Source organism: Theropithecus gelada, chromosome 20, assembly GCF_003255815.1.
Source record: "Theropithecus gelada isolate Dixy chromosome 20, Tgel_1.0, whole genome shotgun sequence".
NCBI lineage: Eukaryota > Metazoa > Chordata > Mammalia > Primates > Cercopithecidae > Theropithecus > Theropithecus gelada.
Genome location: NC_037688.1, coordinates 62,089,409 through 62,105,994, shown reverse-complemented (window position 1 = coordinate 62,105,994; position 16,586 = coordinate 62,089,409). Strand labels below are relative to the sequence as shown.

General features: G+C 47.8%; 1 protein-coding gene and 1 non-coding gene across 7 annotated transcripts in view; both read left to right on the top strand.

Annotated features, from left to right (window-relative positions):
• The first annotated feature begins 9,712 nt into the window (after positions 1 to 9,712).
• TRNAL-AAG lies at positions 9,713 to 9,794 on the top strand. The gene has a single exon. It is a non-coding gene; the product is annotated as a tRNA-Leu (tRNA).
• Positions 9,795 to 9,937: 143 nt separating this feature from the next.
• The window catches only part of POLR3E (RNA polymerase III subunit E), a 37,401-nt gene continuing 30,752 nt past the window's right edge, over positions 9,938 to 16,586 (top strand). For 4 of the 6 annotated variants that reach the window (XM_025370339.1, XM_025370335.1, XM_025370334.1 and 1 more), the window contains exons 1-2: positions 9,938 to 10,108; positions 15,665 to 15,738. Coding sequence is in view for 4 of the 6 variants with exons in the window: in XM_025370335.1 (XP_025226120.1) it covers positions 15,703 to 15,738 (36 nt within the window). In the remaining 2 variants the exon portion in view is untranslated. The remainder of the gene's footprint in view (positions 10,109 to 15,664; positions 15,739 to 16,586) is intronic. The other 2 variants (XM_025370337.1, XM_025370336.1) reach the window with 2 other exon arrangements.

Here is a 16,586-nt window from a genome sequence, read left to right as displayed (position 1 = left end):
TAAAAATTAAAAAAAAAAAAAAAAAAAAGCCGGGTGTGGTGGTACACACCTGTGGTCCCAGCTATTCGGGAGGCTGAGGCAGCAGAATCGCTTGAACCCAGAAGGCAGAGTTTGCAGTGAGCTGAGATTGTGCCACTGCACTAGACTGGGCGACAGAGTGAGACTCCGTCAAAAACAAAAACAAAAACAAAAAAAAACCTAGTTTTGTGCCTTCTGAAGATAGGGCATCTTCTTTTTCCACAAATGCTGGACATGCCAAAAAACAAACCCAAAACCCAGGACATTCCACCCCAACTGGGATGGTATCAGAGACCATCTTCAACTGCAAGAAGCAGGTGAAAGTCCAGGAAATTGGCAGAGCCAGGATTATCATCCAGTACTTTCATTTCACAAATGGAGAAACCAAGGTTCTGCCAGCTAGATTTTTTTTTCACAGTATCACTGCTAGCAAGGCACTAAGCTGGAGCTGGGATTTGAGAGCTGCTGCTATTTAGAGGATCTTGGGAATAAAATTTAAAGTTAAACTGGAGTTTAAAGGCCCTTTCAGTTTTGCTATAGGCAAGAGAAAAAAAAAATGAATGAATGGACAGATGGCTTTATGGGTGTAAGAAAGAAGAGAATAAAACTCCCAAACCCCAGTGTTCCTGAATATCTCTTCTCCCACTGACCAAAGGCACTCTGGGAATTTATCATCAAATGCAACTTTGACCTCCAAGCCAAGTAAACTGCTCTTGTCGCTATTTTAGTGTCTTGTGTTTTTAAGACACAAGGTCTCACTTTGTTACTCAGGCTGGAGTGCAGTGGCATGTTCATAACTCGTAGGCTCAACCTCCTGGGCTTCAGTGATCCTCCTGCCTCAGCCTCTCAAGCAGCTAAAACTACAGGTGTGCACCATCACACCTGGCTAATTTTTTTCTTTTTGAATTGGAGTCTCGCTCTGTCACCCATGTTGGAGTGCAATGGCAGGTCTCGGCTCACTGCAACCGCCGCCTCCCAGGTTCAAGCGATTCTCCCTGTCTTCAGCCTCCCGAATAGCTGGGACTATAGGCACCCGTCACCACGCCCAGCTAATGTTTGTAGTTTTAGTAGAGATGGGGTTTCACCATGTTGGCCAGGCTGGTCTCAAACTCCTGACCTTAGGTGATCCACCTGCCTCAGCCTCCCGAAGTGCTGGGATTACAGGCGTGAGCCACCGTGCCAAGCCACACCTGGCTATTTTTTAAAATTATTTTTTGCAGAGATGGGGTCTCACTATGTTGCCCAGGCTGGTCTTGAACTCCTTGGCCTCAAGTGATCCTCCCACCTCAGCCTCCCAAAGCGTTGGGATTACAGGCGTGAGCCATTGTACCTGGCCCTGTTTTCGTGGCTTTATTTCCTTTCATCTCAGCACATTTTGTCTGCAGTACTAGACATGTTTTCCAAATCAACCAGTGTTTACACAAGTATATGCAACTTGTTTTGGGGGGAAAGGAGACAAAATATGCATATTCTCCGTGTGGATTTGTGCCTCTTAATTGTGTTTCTAGTCTCTAAGGTAACCCTTTAACCTACTCAAGATGGGGCCCAGAGAAGTGGCCCGTGTTACAGATTTATTTTGGCATATGTAGTAAGTTCCATTTTCTCTTTACAAATAAAGTGTTTTCTTAACTGTCTCAGATTCAAATGTCTCCTGGTTAAAAATAATAATAATTTAAATAAATAAATAAAAAATGGCCGGGCGCGGCGGCTCACGCCTGTAATCCCAGCGGTTTAGGAGGCCGAGGCGGGCGGGATCACCTGAGGTCGAGAGTTCGAGACCAGCTGGGCCAACATGATGAAACCCTGTCTCTACTAAAAATACAAAAATTGGCCGGGCAAGGTGGCGCACACCTGTAGTCCCATCTGCTAAGGAGGCTGAGACAGGAGAATCGCTTAAATCTGGGAGATGGAGGTTGCACTAAGCTGAGATCATGCCATTGCACTCCAGCCTGGGCAACAAGAGCGAAACTCCATCTCAAAAAAAAAAAAAAAAAAAAGGTCGGGCTTGGTGGCTCACTCCTGTAATCCCAGCACTTTGGGAGCCCGAGGCGGGAGGCCGACGCGGGCGGATCACGAGGTCAGGAGATTGAGATCATCCTGACTAACACGGTGAAACCCCGTCTCTACTAAAAAATACAAAAAACTAGCCCGTGGCAGGTGGCAGGCGCCTGTGGTCCCAGCTACTCGGGAGGCTGAGGCAGGAGAATGGCGTGAACCCGAGAGGCGGAGCTTGCAGTGAGCTGAGATCGCACTACTGCACTCCAGCCTGGGCGACTGAGCGAGACTACATCTCAAAAAAAAAACAAAAAAAGTAGCTGCTGCGGGCAGGGGTCGACCGGAAGGCTCATACCCCATCTGAAAGGGGCAGCCATGATTCAACTTCAAATGATTGCCACTGGGAAGTGTGGGCTCAACGTTGTCCCATTTTCCAATGTTTCAAGAGCTGATGAAAACTTTTTTTTTTTTTTTTAAATGCAAGGCCTTCTGTTCTTTAACGTTTGTAATACATTCTAATAACTTTTAAAAGCCTTCCAGATTTGGCTCGTCTGCTGTCAGTTTGCTTTAGAGAAAGTATTAGAACCTCTTATTTCTTCATTTGCTCATCTATAAAACATAGAGTTTTTCTGTTTATTTTTCAGACAAAGTCTCGCTCTGTTGCTCAGGCTAGAGTGCAGTGGCAAGATCTCCGCTCACTACAACCTCTGCTTCCCAGGTTCAAGTGACTCCTAGTAGCTGGCATGACAGTACAGGCTTGCTCCACCATGCCTGGCTAATTTCTGTATTTTTAGTAGAGACAGGGTTTCGCCATGTTGGCCAGGCTGGTCTCCAACTCCTGGCCTCAGGTAATCCACTCACCTCGGCCTCCCAAAGTGCTGGGATTATAGGCGTGAGCCACCATGCCCAGCCTAAAGTGCTTTTTTAATCCCAAATTTAAGAAAATCTTGGTTACCAGTTGATCTTTTGGTTTTAAGCTAATTTTTTTTTAAAATTTTAAATATTAGCGTAACTATGCATGGTAGGTTGAACGTACATATTTAGGTCCACTTGTTCCTAAATCTCCAGTGCAATGACAGGAAGTGGACTTTTTTTTTTTTTTTTTTTAAATAGTATAAGCCTGTGAGGATGAAGAGAAAGAGGATTCAACAGCAAGTTTTGGGTGCTGGAAAGTAGGTAAACTGTAATTGAATTAACAGACCCAAGAAGTCTGGATCCTAGATCAGCAGTAGGGAAATCTGAGAAACGACCCAATTTTCATTGCTGAACAAGCCCTGCAAAGCTGAGAAGTTGGCATGAGGAGGCCCGCACAGTGGCTCACGCCTATAATCCCAGCACTTTGGGAGGCTGAGGTGGGCAGATCACTTGAGGTCAGGAGTTCGAGCCCAGCCTGACCAACATGGTGAAACACCATCTCTACTAAAAATATAAAAATTAGCCAGGCTGAGGCGGGAGAATCACTTGAGCCCAGGAGGCAGAGGTTGCAGTGAGCCGAGATCACCACTGCACCCCAGCCTGGGTGACAGAACGAGACTCCATTTCAAAAAAAAAAAAAGAGAAGTTAATAAAGAAAACTTTTCTGATGGTTTTGTTACAGCATACGTCAAAATGTTATTACAGTCTTGGCCAAGCGTGGTGGCTCACACCTGTAACCCTGGCACTTTGGGAGGCCAAGATGGGAGGATTGCTTGAGGCCAGGAGTTCAAGACCAGCCTGGTCAACATCGTGAAAGCCTATCTCTTAAAAAAAAAAAAAAAAAAAAAAAAAATTGCAGTCTGGCTGCAAGTGTAAACCCACTGGGAATTCAAAGATTCATACTTGGTAGGGACATTTTCTAAAAATTTATTTTTTATTATAGCATACCTAAGTAGATTAAACTGCACACTCTTAAGTATACAGGTCGATGAATTTTTACATTTATACACATCTGTGTCTTAACAACCCAGTTCAAGATATTAGAACCTTTGCAGGACTACAGAAGCCCCCCTGGACTCCCTCCCAGGCAATCCACCCTCTCCCCACCCCGAAAAATGTTGGCCACTCTTCTGACCTCTATCTTGATAGAGACATTTTATAGGAGAGAGAATGATTAATCATTGTTAGACAAAATAGAAAAGAATGTTCCGTTAAAGGTCATTGCACTTTTGCCTGACAAATGACCGTCAACTGAGTGAGTAGAATGCTAGTTTCCCAGTGCAAATCTCAAGGCTCTTAAATTTCAAAAGAAAAATGCTCAATGCTTGAGCATTTATCAGGAATGCTAGTTTCTCTCCAGAAGGAGGTTCTTACAGAAAGATTTGGTCTCAGGCCAGATTTGGGAGCATTTTCCTTTTAGGGGAGCAAGGGAGAAAAGAATGGAGGGGATCCAGGACTGAGACCCCACACCCACTTCCACTGTCCACAGCCTAGTGTTTATGATATAGGGACAGGCACACAAAGAATAGTCGGCGTTTCAGCCTATCCCTCCCTTGTCCTGCATCCTGCCGCTGAGACCCTGTAGGTCCAGGGGTTCTGATGCAACATTCTGCATCTCTTGCTGATTGATTTCATGTCTGATTGTCATGAGAAAACTGTGTAAGGGGCTGCTGGACTGTAAGAAACTCTCAAAAGGGTGCTGTGCCTTCCAGGATCAGCTGTTTCCCTGCAGGCTCCCTATTAACTAAGCATCCTACTCAGTATGTGTTCGTAGGAAGAGACTTGAATTGCTCCAGAATGTTCTAGCAGAAATACCTCAGCCTTAGGAGTTCAAGATCAGCCTTGGTGATATAGCGAGACCCCTGTCTCTGTGGGAAAAAAAAAAAGTTTTTAAGTAGCCAGGCATGGTGTCACGTTCCTGCAGTCCCAGCTACTAAGGAGGCTAAGATGGGAGGATCGCTTTAGCACAGGAGGTCAAGGCTGCAGTGAGCAATGATTGTGCCGCTGCACTCCAGCCTGGGCAACAGAGCAAGAACTTGCCAAAAAAAAAAAAAAATTTACTGGCTGGGCGCGGTGGTTCACGCCTGTAATCCCAGTACTTTGGGAGGCCGAGGCGGGCCGATCACAAGGCCAGGAGATCGAGACCATCCTGGCTAACACGGTGAAAACCCGTCTCTACTAAATATACAAAAAATTAGCCGGGCATGGTGGCGGACGCCTGTAGTCCCAGCTACTGGGGAGGCTGAGGCAGAAGAATGGCATGAACCCAGGAGGCGGAGCTTGCAGTGAGCCAAGATCCTGCCACTGCACTCCAGACTGGGCCACAGAGCGAGACTCCGTCTCAAAAAAAATAAAATAAAATAAAATAAAATAAAATAAATAAAATACACACAAAGACACACACACACACACACACACACACACCCCTTCATTTGAGCCTTTGCCATGCAAGGGGGAGGGGGTTATTGTTTACAGCTGACAGCTACCAAGTAGCACTGGGCTTTAGCAGAGAAAGGGAATTTATTACAATGATAAAGGGATGCCTCCAAGAGTGGACAACCCACTGGGCCTTGGAAATGGTCTGGAGCTGGAAGTCAGAAAACCATCAGGATTTCCCTGACTCTGCTCTTCTCACTCTCTCATTCCCTCTTTTTCTATGCACTGGCTTTTGTCTACCTCTCCAACTCACCTCATAGAATATAGCCATGCGAAATCCCCCTTTCTTCCTAGTTTTAGCCAGCCTCAGAGACTAATTCCAATGCAACACGGTCAAATTAACAAATCAGGCCAGGCGAGGGGCCTCACGCCTGTAATCCTAACACTTTGGGAAGCCGAGGCTCGCAGATCACTTGAGGTCAGGAGTTCAAAACCAGCCTGCCCAACATGGTGAAGCCCCATCTCTAATAAAAATACAAAAAAATTAGCCCGGCATGGTGGCGTGCATCTGTAATCCCAACTACTTGGGAGGCTGAGGCAGGATAATTGCTTGCACCTGGGAGGCGGAGGTTGCAGTGAGCCGAGATCACGCCACTGCACTCCAGCCTAGGCAATGGATCCAGACTCTGTTTCAAAAAACAAAACAAAAAAACAAACAAACAAGAAAAACAAATCAGTAACTCACTGAGTCTCAGTTCACATTTTCAAGAGAGAATTTGATTGGTCCAACCTGAATCCTACGTCCACAAAAGAAGGTAGAACCCACTAACCATGGCTGTGGGGGTGGGGCGTGCAGCACAAAGGTGGCTGCCAGGGACCCACTCTCTGACTGGTCAGGCAGTTCCTAGAAAAATCAGACTGGGCAAAGATGCTAGCAATTATCCTTGACTGTGAGGATATTTCCTTTTGGAAAATCCAGTACCCAACTCACAAAGTCCTTCCTGGTACTAAAATACCACGACAAACACTCCTCTATTGACTTCAAGGGGTTATTCCTCAATCAGCTTTGAACTCCCCAAATGCCTAGCCTGTGTCTTCAATCATGGCTGCTTCTGTATTTTTTTTTTAATGTCTTGAAGAGCAACAAACTCTACTAGCACAAGAAAATCTTTGCATATCATTACATATGTTAAAGGTAGACAAATGGCCAGGTGTGGTGGCTCACTCCTGTAATTCTAGCACTTTGGGAGGCAGAGGCAGGAGGATAGCTTGAGACCAGCCTAAGCAGCATAGCAAGACCCGGTCCTTACAAAAAATACAAAAGTTAGCCCAGTGTGGTGGCGCATGCCTCTAGTCCCAGCTACTTGTGAGGCTGAGATGGGAGGATCACTTGAGCCCAGGATGTCAAGGCTGCAGTGAGCTGTGATCATACCACTGCACTCCAACCTGGGCAACAGAGCAAGACCCCATCTCTCTAAAAAAATAAAATAAAAAAAATAAATAAATAAAGGTGGATGGAGAGGGGGAAAAGCCAGGCTAAGGAGGGATTGAAAAGGAAAGATATAAAATGTCCAAATGTTAGGGGTGTGTACCAACTGAATATTAGCCAGAAACTTGAATCGTGGCCCTGAAAAATCTAATACCAGTCAATGCAAAATGAGAATTCTACTTAAAAAGTGTGATTTATATAGTTTTTGATGTGTGTAAAGCATCACCAGCATTAGCAGAGTTCCTGCCTAATTCCCCCATTCAGTCTCCTTAAGCATTGACTCCACTCCCTGTGTTGAACAGCATAATGGAGAAAGTAACCCATGTAAATGACAGAGGGAAAGAGAAACGATAGAGAATGATAGAGGAGAAAACTTCAGATATGAGGGAGATTTGAGAGTTCTTACACCAATAAATGTGAAAAATCAAGTAATGGGCTTTGTTTTCCCAGAAAATGACAACTTGCCAAAATTGACTTAGGAAGAAATAGAAAACATGAGAAGAAATAGAAAAAAAAAAAGTCATCAAAAATCATATACTTTGGCAAAATGGAAAAATATATGCATATCTATATCTATATAGAGAGGGTCTCCTCTCTCACCCAGGCTAGAGTGCAGTGCCTGAATCTCGGTTCACTGCAGCCTTGACCTCCCTGGCTCAAGGGATCTTCTGACCTTGGCCTCCCAAGTAGCTGAGACTACAGGCATACGCCACCGTGCCCGGCTAATTTCTTTTCTTTTGCTTTTTGGTAGAGACAAGGTTTCTCAACGTTGCTTAGGCTGGTCTTGAACTTCTGGCGTCGAGCGATCCTGCCACCTCAGTCTCCCAAAGTGCTAGGATTACAGGAGTGAGCCACCAAGACCAGCCTATTATTAATATTATTATAATATAATACTAGGTAAAGTATAAATATAGTCTAGCAATTTCATTTCTAGTGTATACCCTAGAGAAATGTCCATACACAAGACAAGGAGCCATGTGCAAGGGTACTTCCTGCCATACCGTGCGTAATGACAAAAATTTAGTAACAACTTAAAAGTTGTTCATGGCATGGAATGAATGAATTAGATCTATAGGCATCCTAACAGACCTCAAAAACACAATGTTGGGCCTGGCACAGTGGCTCATGCCTGTAATCTCAGCTACTTGGGAAACTGAAGTAGGAGAATGACTTGAGCCCAGGAGATCTAGGCTACTATTGTGCCACTGTACTCTAACCTGGGTGACAGAGCAAGACTCCCTTAAAATAATAATAATAATACTGTTGAAATGAGAAAAGCAAGTTTTAGATATCAGTACAATGTGCTAACATTTATATAAATGAAAAACAAACAGATAACCACTTTATGTGTTATTCATAAGTTTTATATGTAAAAATGTAAGAAATTATTGGAAAGATACACATCAAATTCATGACGGTTATAGACGGGAGAATGTTTGGGAGGGGACTTTATTTTTATTTGTAACGGTCTAATAATTTCTATTTGTAATAGTGTGGTCTATTTTTCTTTATTTATTTTTGAGACGGAGTTTCACACTGTCGCCCAGGCTAGAGTGCAGTGGCGGAATCTCGGCTCACCGCAACCTCCGCTTCCCAGGTTCAAGCGATTCTCCTGCCTCAGCCTCCTGAGTAGCTGGGATTATGGGCGCGTGCCACCACGCCAGGCTAAATTTATATTTTTAGTAAAGACGCTTGATCCCAGGAGGCGAAGGATGCAGTGAGCGGAGACCACAGCACTGCACCCCAGCCTGGACAAGAGCGAGACTCCATCTCAAAAAAAAAAAAAAAAAAAAAAGAGAGAGAAAAGAAAAAAGAAAAGAAAAAAGCCACAATAATAATAGTCATTAATTTAATGCCAGGTGGTGGCACTATGGATGATGATTTTTTTTCTTTGTAATTTTTGTACATTTTTGTACAAAAGATATATAGTGTTTTAGTCCATTTTCTGTTGCTTATAACAGAATACCTGAAACTGGGTAATCTGTAAAGAAAAGGAAGTTACTTATTACAGTTATGGAGGCTGATAAGTCCAAGCGCAAGAGTGTGCATCTGACGAGGGCCTTCTTGCTGGTGGGGTACCCCTGCAGAGTCCTCAGGCAGTACAAGCCATCATATGGAGGGGATGCTGAGCAGTTCACTTGCTGGCTCAGGTCTAGCACTTATAAAGCTCCCACTTATAAAGCCATCAGTCCCCCTCCCAAGATAACCTATTAATCCATTAACCCATGAATCCATGAATAGATTAATCCATTCATGAGGGCTCCACCCTCATGATCTAATCACCTCTTAAAGGGCCCACCACACAATACTGCCACATTGGGGATTAAATTTCCAACACATGAAATTTGGGGGACACATTCAAACCATAGTACATATTAAACTGATAATAATGGTTACTTACCTCTGCGGAGGGGCCTAGGATGCGAGTCAAGAGTCAAAGAGCATTTGTACCTTATCTGCAAAGTTTAAATATTTTACAATAATTCGTGTGTTATTTGTGTAAGTAAAAATTTAAACACATAATTTCTCAGAGACAACTGCCCAGACCAGCCCCCGGGTTTGGCCGTCAGATCCCCTAGGGCGTGTTTCTGATCAGATCGATTTCTTCTCCCGGAGACATGCAATCCGGGTCTTATGGATTACTTGTGAGTTAACCAGGGGTCTCCAGGGTAACCATCCATCTCAGAGTACAGTTTCTAAAAATGAGTTTTGCTCTAATACCTGTTGGGAACAAACCTGGGTCTAAAAACTGGAGCAAGTGTTTATTTTCCAGCACACGGCTTTTTAAAATAATTCTATAGGGATCAGCTTGAACACACGTTAAACAAAAAAACCTCAGCGAAAACGCCTCGCGATTTCCAGATGAAATGCGAATGCAAAAGCATTAAGTAGTGTTCTGGCAAACACTTTCTCCAGCTGGGTAGCGTGGCCGAGCGGTCTAAGGCGCTGGATTAAGGCTCCAGTCTCTTCGGGGGCGTGGGTTCGAATCCCACCGCTGCCAGGGTTGGTTTCCTTTTGTTCCCCGCTGCATACACGCCCGGCTGTTTTGCGCGTGCCATCAGCGCCCCCTGCTGCAGGGCGGGGCTCACGGCCTGCATGAATGGCGCGGCGGAGGGGGCGGAGCCGTGTGCGCCGGGGCGGGGCATTGTGGGTAAGAGGAAGCGCTGGGGCCGGCCCGCTCCCCCCACGTGTCCGCCGGAGTTTCTCCACCAGCAACATGGCCGCCGCCTGAGAGGAGAGCCGGGCCGCCGCCGCCTCTGCAGCCCGCGGGTAACTGGGCGGTTGCCGCCGTCCGCTTTCGGCCCCCGCGGAGAGGTGAGTCCCATCTTGGCAGCGCCCGAGCTGGGGCTTGAGCCGGACCGCACTCACGACGTGGGTCTGGGCTAGATTCCCGAGTAGGCCAAGGAGGCCCGCGCCGCGCCGTGCTGAGGGGCTGGGGGCCTCTCGGGACTCGGGCGGGAGGAGGGGCAGCCGGCTCCAGGCCGACCCCGGACTCCTACTTCCCCGACCCGACACCTGGGAGTTGGGGAGGCCGCGGCCGACGCTGCCGGCGGTGACTCAGGGTCCTGCCGACCTGCCCCACCCGAGCCTGGGGGGCATCCTACGGAAGGAACACCTGTCCTCGGCGTCGGGTGTGGTGGCGGCTCGCGGCAGGGACTGCGTGGTGGGCGTGAGAAGGGGTCCTGACCACCCGCGAGGGAGCAGAAACCCACTGGACAGCGAGGCTCGGGGTCGGCGGCCCGCCCCGATGGGCAGGGAGGGCACCTGCGCCTGCCGGAGCCCCCTCTTCGCAGCTGAACCGGATTAGCTTCTGCCTGGCGAGGCCTGGGATTCCTCATTCATTTATTCAGGCAACCATTCAGTGTTTACTGAGCCAACTCTGTGCTCCGGATACGGCCCTGACCATTCGGTCCGAGGAGGTGTCAGTAAACAAACAAGGTCGTTCCTTTGGGTTAGCTTTAGAATTCCTTGGGCTTGGAGGCGGAAAGAAGAGATCTTAGCGATCTCAACAGTTCCTCATCTGTGAAATGGGGATAATAGAAATTCCTACCTCATAGGGTTGTGGTGATGGCTCATTAGAAACCAGGTGACGCTCCTGCTTGCAGCGTTGTTACCCGCCTACATTGGCAGAAAACATGTTGTCAAGTAATAGGTTACGTTTATTACCGTCTTTACTCCTCCCCGCAGCTGTCTGTAGGTCGGTACTTAGTTTCCCTACTTTAGGGATGAAAATAGGGAAGAATACCAGACGTAGACAACTCAAGTAGGTCACAGATGCGAGGCAGCTGCGGTGGGGTTTGAACCCGCGTAGTTTTGCTCCGGAGTTCAGGCTCTTACCCACTTAACCATACTGCCTTTTATCGGAGATCTGTGCAGTATAGTGGTTAAGAATAAGAATAAGGATCTTTGACATCAACGAGACCCTAGTTTCTGTCCTGATTCCACCTCGGATGAGTTACTTCTCTCTCAACCTCAGTCTCCTCATTTCCAAATTGAAGATGATAAATCTCTATTAATAGGGCTAATGAGAAGATTAAATATAAAGTATTCTTTGTACTATATTGAGTGTCAACTTCGTGCCAGGCACTGTTCTAGGTATTGAGAGAACTAGCAGTGGATATATATTTTTTTTAATCTTCATTTCATAGTTGAGGAAACTGAAGCACTGAGAAGCCTTCATGGAGCTTACATTCTATTGCAGAAGACAACACCTGAGCAAATAGACTAGGTAGTTCCAGATTAAGGTGAGACCCATTAAGGAAAGAAAATAGAGATGTGGTAGTGCCTGGGAGGAAGTTGGGGGAGGCTTTTAAAATAGGGTGGCCAGGGAACCTATCCTCTCCTGCAGGCGGTGATGATATTTAATAAAAAGGACCAACCTTGGAAATCCCTGTGGGGGAATAGATGATGTGCAAAGGACCTTGGGTGGACTGGGGCTTGGCTTGGTGGAGGCCCAGCAAGTGGCTACCAGCCTGGATGGTGAGGGGAAGTCAGAGACAAGATCATGTAGGGCCTTAGGCGGCTCATGGAAAGGAGTTTGGGTTTTGTTTTATGTGACAGTGACAGTTGACAGGTTTTAGGCAGGGAAATAATGATTTACTTTTTTTTTTTTTTTTTTTTTAAGATGAAGTCTTGCTGTGTTACCCAGGCTGGAGTGCAGTGGCAAGATCTCAGCTCACTGCAACCTCTGCCTCCTGGGTTCAAACGATTCTTCTGCCTCAGCCTCCCAAGTAGCTGGGATTACAGGTGTGCATCACCACACCTGGCTGATTTTTGTATTTTTAGTGGAGACGGGGTTTCACCTTATTGGCCAGGCTGTTCTGGAACTCCTGACCTCAGGTGATCTGCCTGCCTCAGCTTCCTAAAGTGCTGGGATTACAGGCGTGAGCCAGCGTGCCTGGCCCCCCCCCCACGAATAGAGATAGAGTCTCACCCTGTGACTCAGGATGGAACACAGTGGTGTGATCATAGCTCACTGCAGCCTCAAACTCCTGGATTCAACCAGTCCTGCTGCCTCAACTTCCCAGGTCATTGGGACTGCAGGCCACGCTGGGCTAATTTTTTTTTTTTTTTTAAAGAGAGACTGGGGTTGGGGGGGGGGGGTCTCACTATGTTGCTCAGGCTGGTCTTGAACTCCTGGTCTCAGGCAGTCCTTCCACCTAAGCCTCCCAAAGTGTTGGGATTACTGGCATGAGCCACCACGCCAGCCTTTCCAAGGACTCACTGTTGCTGGGAGACTTTGAGGCAGGTAGCCATAGGGAGACATGGATGAGTTCTTTTCACATTGCAGATTGAGATTTATTAGTGGGAAGTACAATCGATTTAGTGGAATTGAAGCTAGCATTTTTTGTTTTGAATGAATGAAGTAGAAAACATCACTTCCTGACATATAGTAGAGACAGTTACAGTTATGTGAAACCTTGTTTCAGTTACGCAACTGTATGTATGTTCTGGGTTATTTATATGAGATGAATTTCGTGTTGTTTTTTTTTTTTCCCCCAGAGACGGAGCCTTGCTCTGTCACCCAGGCTGGAGTGCAGTGGCCCGATCTCGGCTCACTGCAAGCTCCGCCTCCTGGGTTCACGCCATTCTCCTGCCTCAGCCTCCCGAGTAGCTGGGACTACAGGCGCCCGCTGCTACGCCCGGCTAATGTTTTGTATTTTTAGTAGAGATGGGATTTCACCGTGTTAGCCAGGATGGTCTTGATCTCCTGACCTTGTGATCTGCTCGCCTCGGCCTCCCAAAGTGCTGGGATTACAGGTGTGAGCCACTGCGCCCGGCTGAGATGAATTTCTTACTGTGGTGGATCTTAGGCTGAAAACTTTGAAAGCCACTGAGTTGGATCACCTCAACCTGGAGGATGAAGGGAGGTGACACTCTTTGTATCAACCCAGATGTACTATCCAGAGGGAGGAGCTCCAGCTCTCTAGCTGACAGGGCACCTTAGCCTCCCTGATCCCTGGCAACGCAGAGGCCAACAGGGCATAGCAATAGCAGAGAAAGAATGATTATGTCTTTGGAAGCTCCCAGGCCACACCCTCAATGCTTATGATCTGTCCCCTTGCTCACCTGGCAGGCTCCAGCCTCTCAGTTGTCCACTGCCGAGCTGCAGAGAAGGCAGGAGCTTGACATGTCTGTGGTGCTTGGCAGCCAGTGCAGATGGGGTCAGGCCTTGGGCTCTCCCCTCCACGCTGCCCTCTGTCTGCACAGCAGAGTCGAGATGCACCTGAAACTATCGAGGTGCGACTTCTGATTTTCATTCTATCCTCCGTCTCTGGGACTGTTACGATAGCCTGTTTCCCTGAAGTTTCTCTTTCTACCCCCTCCATATCTTCCTCTGCCCAAAATCCTTCTGTAGCTTCCTATTAAATAGCATTCCCATGGTTCATCTATTTAGACAACAAACATGTATTGAGTGCCTGCTATGTACTAGGCACTTGGGGTACCACAAGGGACAAAATAGACCAAAATCTCTGCCTTCACGTAGCTTACAGCTTAGTGGCAATAGAGGTGGGCACAGATGCAGAGCTGTAAACTGTCACATGGTGATAGACACCTGCTATGGAGAAAACCAGAGCAGAGAAGGGAATTGAGGGGTGGGGAAGGCAGTTTGCAATTTGATTTGGAGAGGGAAGGTCTTAGCCATAAGGTGACATTTGAGCAAAAACCTGAAAGAGGTGAAGGGGGGGCCATGAGGTTATCAGGCGGGTAGAGCAGCTTCACATCCCCAGAGGTGGGTTTAGAGAGGAGAGGAGGGTAGGAGGCTCGTGGGAGATGAGGTCTGGCAGGTCAAGGGGCAGGAGATTGTTTAGGGTTTACATGGGGTGATAAAGACTTTGGCTTTTATCCAGGTGCGGTGGCTCACACCTGCAATCCCAGCACTTTGAGAGGCCGAGGCAGGTGAATCACTTGAGGCCAGGAGTTCAAGACCAGCCTGGCCAATGTGGCAAAGCCCCGTCTCTACTAAAAATACAAAAATTAGCTGGGCGGATGGTGCATGCCTGTAATCCCAGCTACTTGGGAGGCTGAGGCACGGTAATCACTTGAACCTAGGAAGCAGTGAGTCAAAATCATGCCAGTGCACTTTGGCCTGGGCGACAGAGCGAGACATGTCTTAAATAAATAAATAAATAAATATTAGATAGTTCAAATGTTAAGTAGATCAGACAAAAATCATGCCTGGCCAACATGGTGAAATCCTATCTCTATTTAAAATATAAAAATTAGCCGGGTACTGTGGCAGGCACCTGTAATACCAGCTACTTGGAAGGCTGAGGCAGGACAATCACTTGAACCCGGGAGGCAGAGGTTGCAGTGAGCTGATCGTACCACTGCCCTCCAGCCTGGGCGACAGAGCAAGACTCTGTCTCAAGGAAAAAAAAAAAAAAAAATGCTGGTCCCACCCAAGAGCAGGGGTTTGGGGATTGCTGAGGCCTGGGGGTGCCTGAGTACCGTCCTCCTATGACCATCTTCTCTTTGGGTATGTGAAGGGGCAGACCAGCTGAAATACTCAACCTGCCCCGTGGAGACCTGCAGCCTTCCCTCTTCCTGGAATTCCTCTTCCCCTCTGCTGTCGTGGCTTACCCAACGCCCTCTCTCCTTCCAGGCACACCCCACGTGCCTCCTCCCCAGCAGAAAGGCCCTGCCTGCCTCTCACCTCCCCTCCCTGTTACCTGCACCTGAGGTCAGACAGCCTGGATGTGAAGTCCAGTTCATCATCCTGCTTACTATGTGACTTTGGGTAAAAACGCACACAGTATCTCTGAGTTCCAGTCTGTTCATTATAAAACAGTGACAATCACCACAGCTCACAGGGTTATTGTGTTGAATACAGGACAGAAGAGTGTGTGAAGAGGTCATTTTTAGACCAAATCACAGAAGAGTCATCTCACTCAGGATTCGAGTTAAAGTCAGCTTGAAAATCAAGTATCAGAGAGAGCTTTGGACTGTCTGTCTTCCTGTTTGACGTCTGGCTGCTCTTTCAAGCCTCCTCAGGGCCCTCAGTTCTCCAGTGTTTTAATCATGGCTGGGACCAGCTAACCTCTATCCTCCTCTCTGGCAGTGAATTCTCTGTGAGCAGAGAAGAAACCCTTAAAGCCAGTCATTTGCTTTTCCCCCGCAGGTGCAGCCCACACGTGTTGGCTTGGTCTACCCGCTTGCATCTGAATGTTTCTTTTTTTCTTTATTTCTTTTGGCTGATGGGGTATAGGGTTGCTCGTCCATTGTTGACTTCACGGTAGATGTAGAAAGAAGGTCAGTTGGTTGGTTGTGGGCTCCGCCTCCCAGTTCAGGGCCTGTTGCAGAATAGGCACAGGGAAATGTTGGTTGAACCACTGACTGACGGTCCCAGTCTCTCGCCCTCCTTTGCAGATCGAGCTCAAGGACTGCGCGGCTGGCTGTCCTCTAGTATGGCCAATGAAGAGGATGACCCAGTTGTACAGGAGGTAACTGCTGCTCTCTGTCCCCTGCCGCCAGGGCTACAGGCAGTGGAACTGGGTCCTTGCCATGCATCCTCAGGCCAGTCTGGGACCTGTTGATGTTCTGGGACCCCAACCCTTGCTGTTTCCTCTGCCTGGTCCCCTCTGCTGTCCCCTGGTCCCCTCTGCTGTCCCCCTCTGCTGACCCCTGCGTGGCTGACCTCTCCCTTCCTTCAGGTCTCTGATCCGGCATCACCTCATTCTAGAGAGGCCTTCCCTGACTGCCCTTCCACACCCAGCTCCCCTCCTGGACCCTCCCATGCCTCTCTCTGCCCTTACCTTGGCGATAACTCATACTTGGCCTAGCCCCTGTCATCCCCTAGATATCAGTTCATTGCTTTCTTTCCTGTCCACTGCTGTGCCACAAAGCCCGAGTACAGTGCCTGGCACCCAGGTACCCGGCAACTATGGTAGAGTCATTGATGCAGTCATTCAGCAACTGTTCACTGGACCACTGTGTGCTGGGGGCTGTGACACATCAGTGAGCAGGGCAGGGAGGGTCCCCTTCCCTGGGAAGCTAATGGGCTGTGGATAGGACTGATGAGGCAGGAGTCTCCGGGTGTAGGGTGCAGGCAGTGGGAGGCAGATTTCCCGCCCCCCCTCCTTTTTTTTCTTTTGAGAGACAGAGTCTTGCTCTGTTGCCCAGGCTGGAGTTCAGTGGCGCCATCTCGGCTCACTGCAACTTTCGCCTCCCAGGTTCAAGCGATTCTCCTGCCTCAGCCTCCTGAGTAGCTGGGATTACAGGCGCCCATCACCACGCCTGACTGATTTTTTTTTTTTTTTTTTTTTTTTTTTTTTTTTGGGGGGGTCCCCCC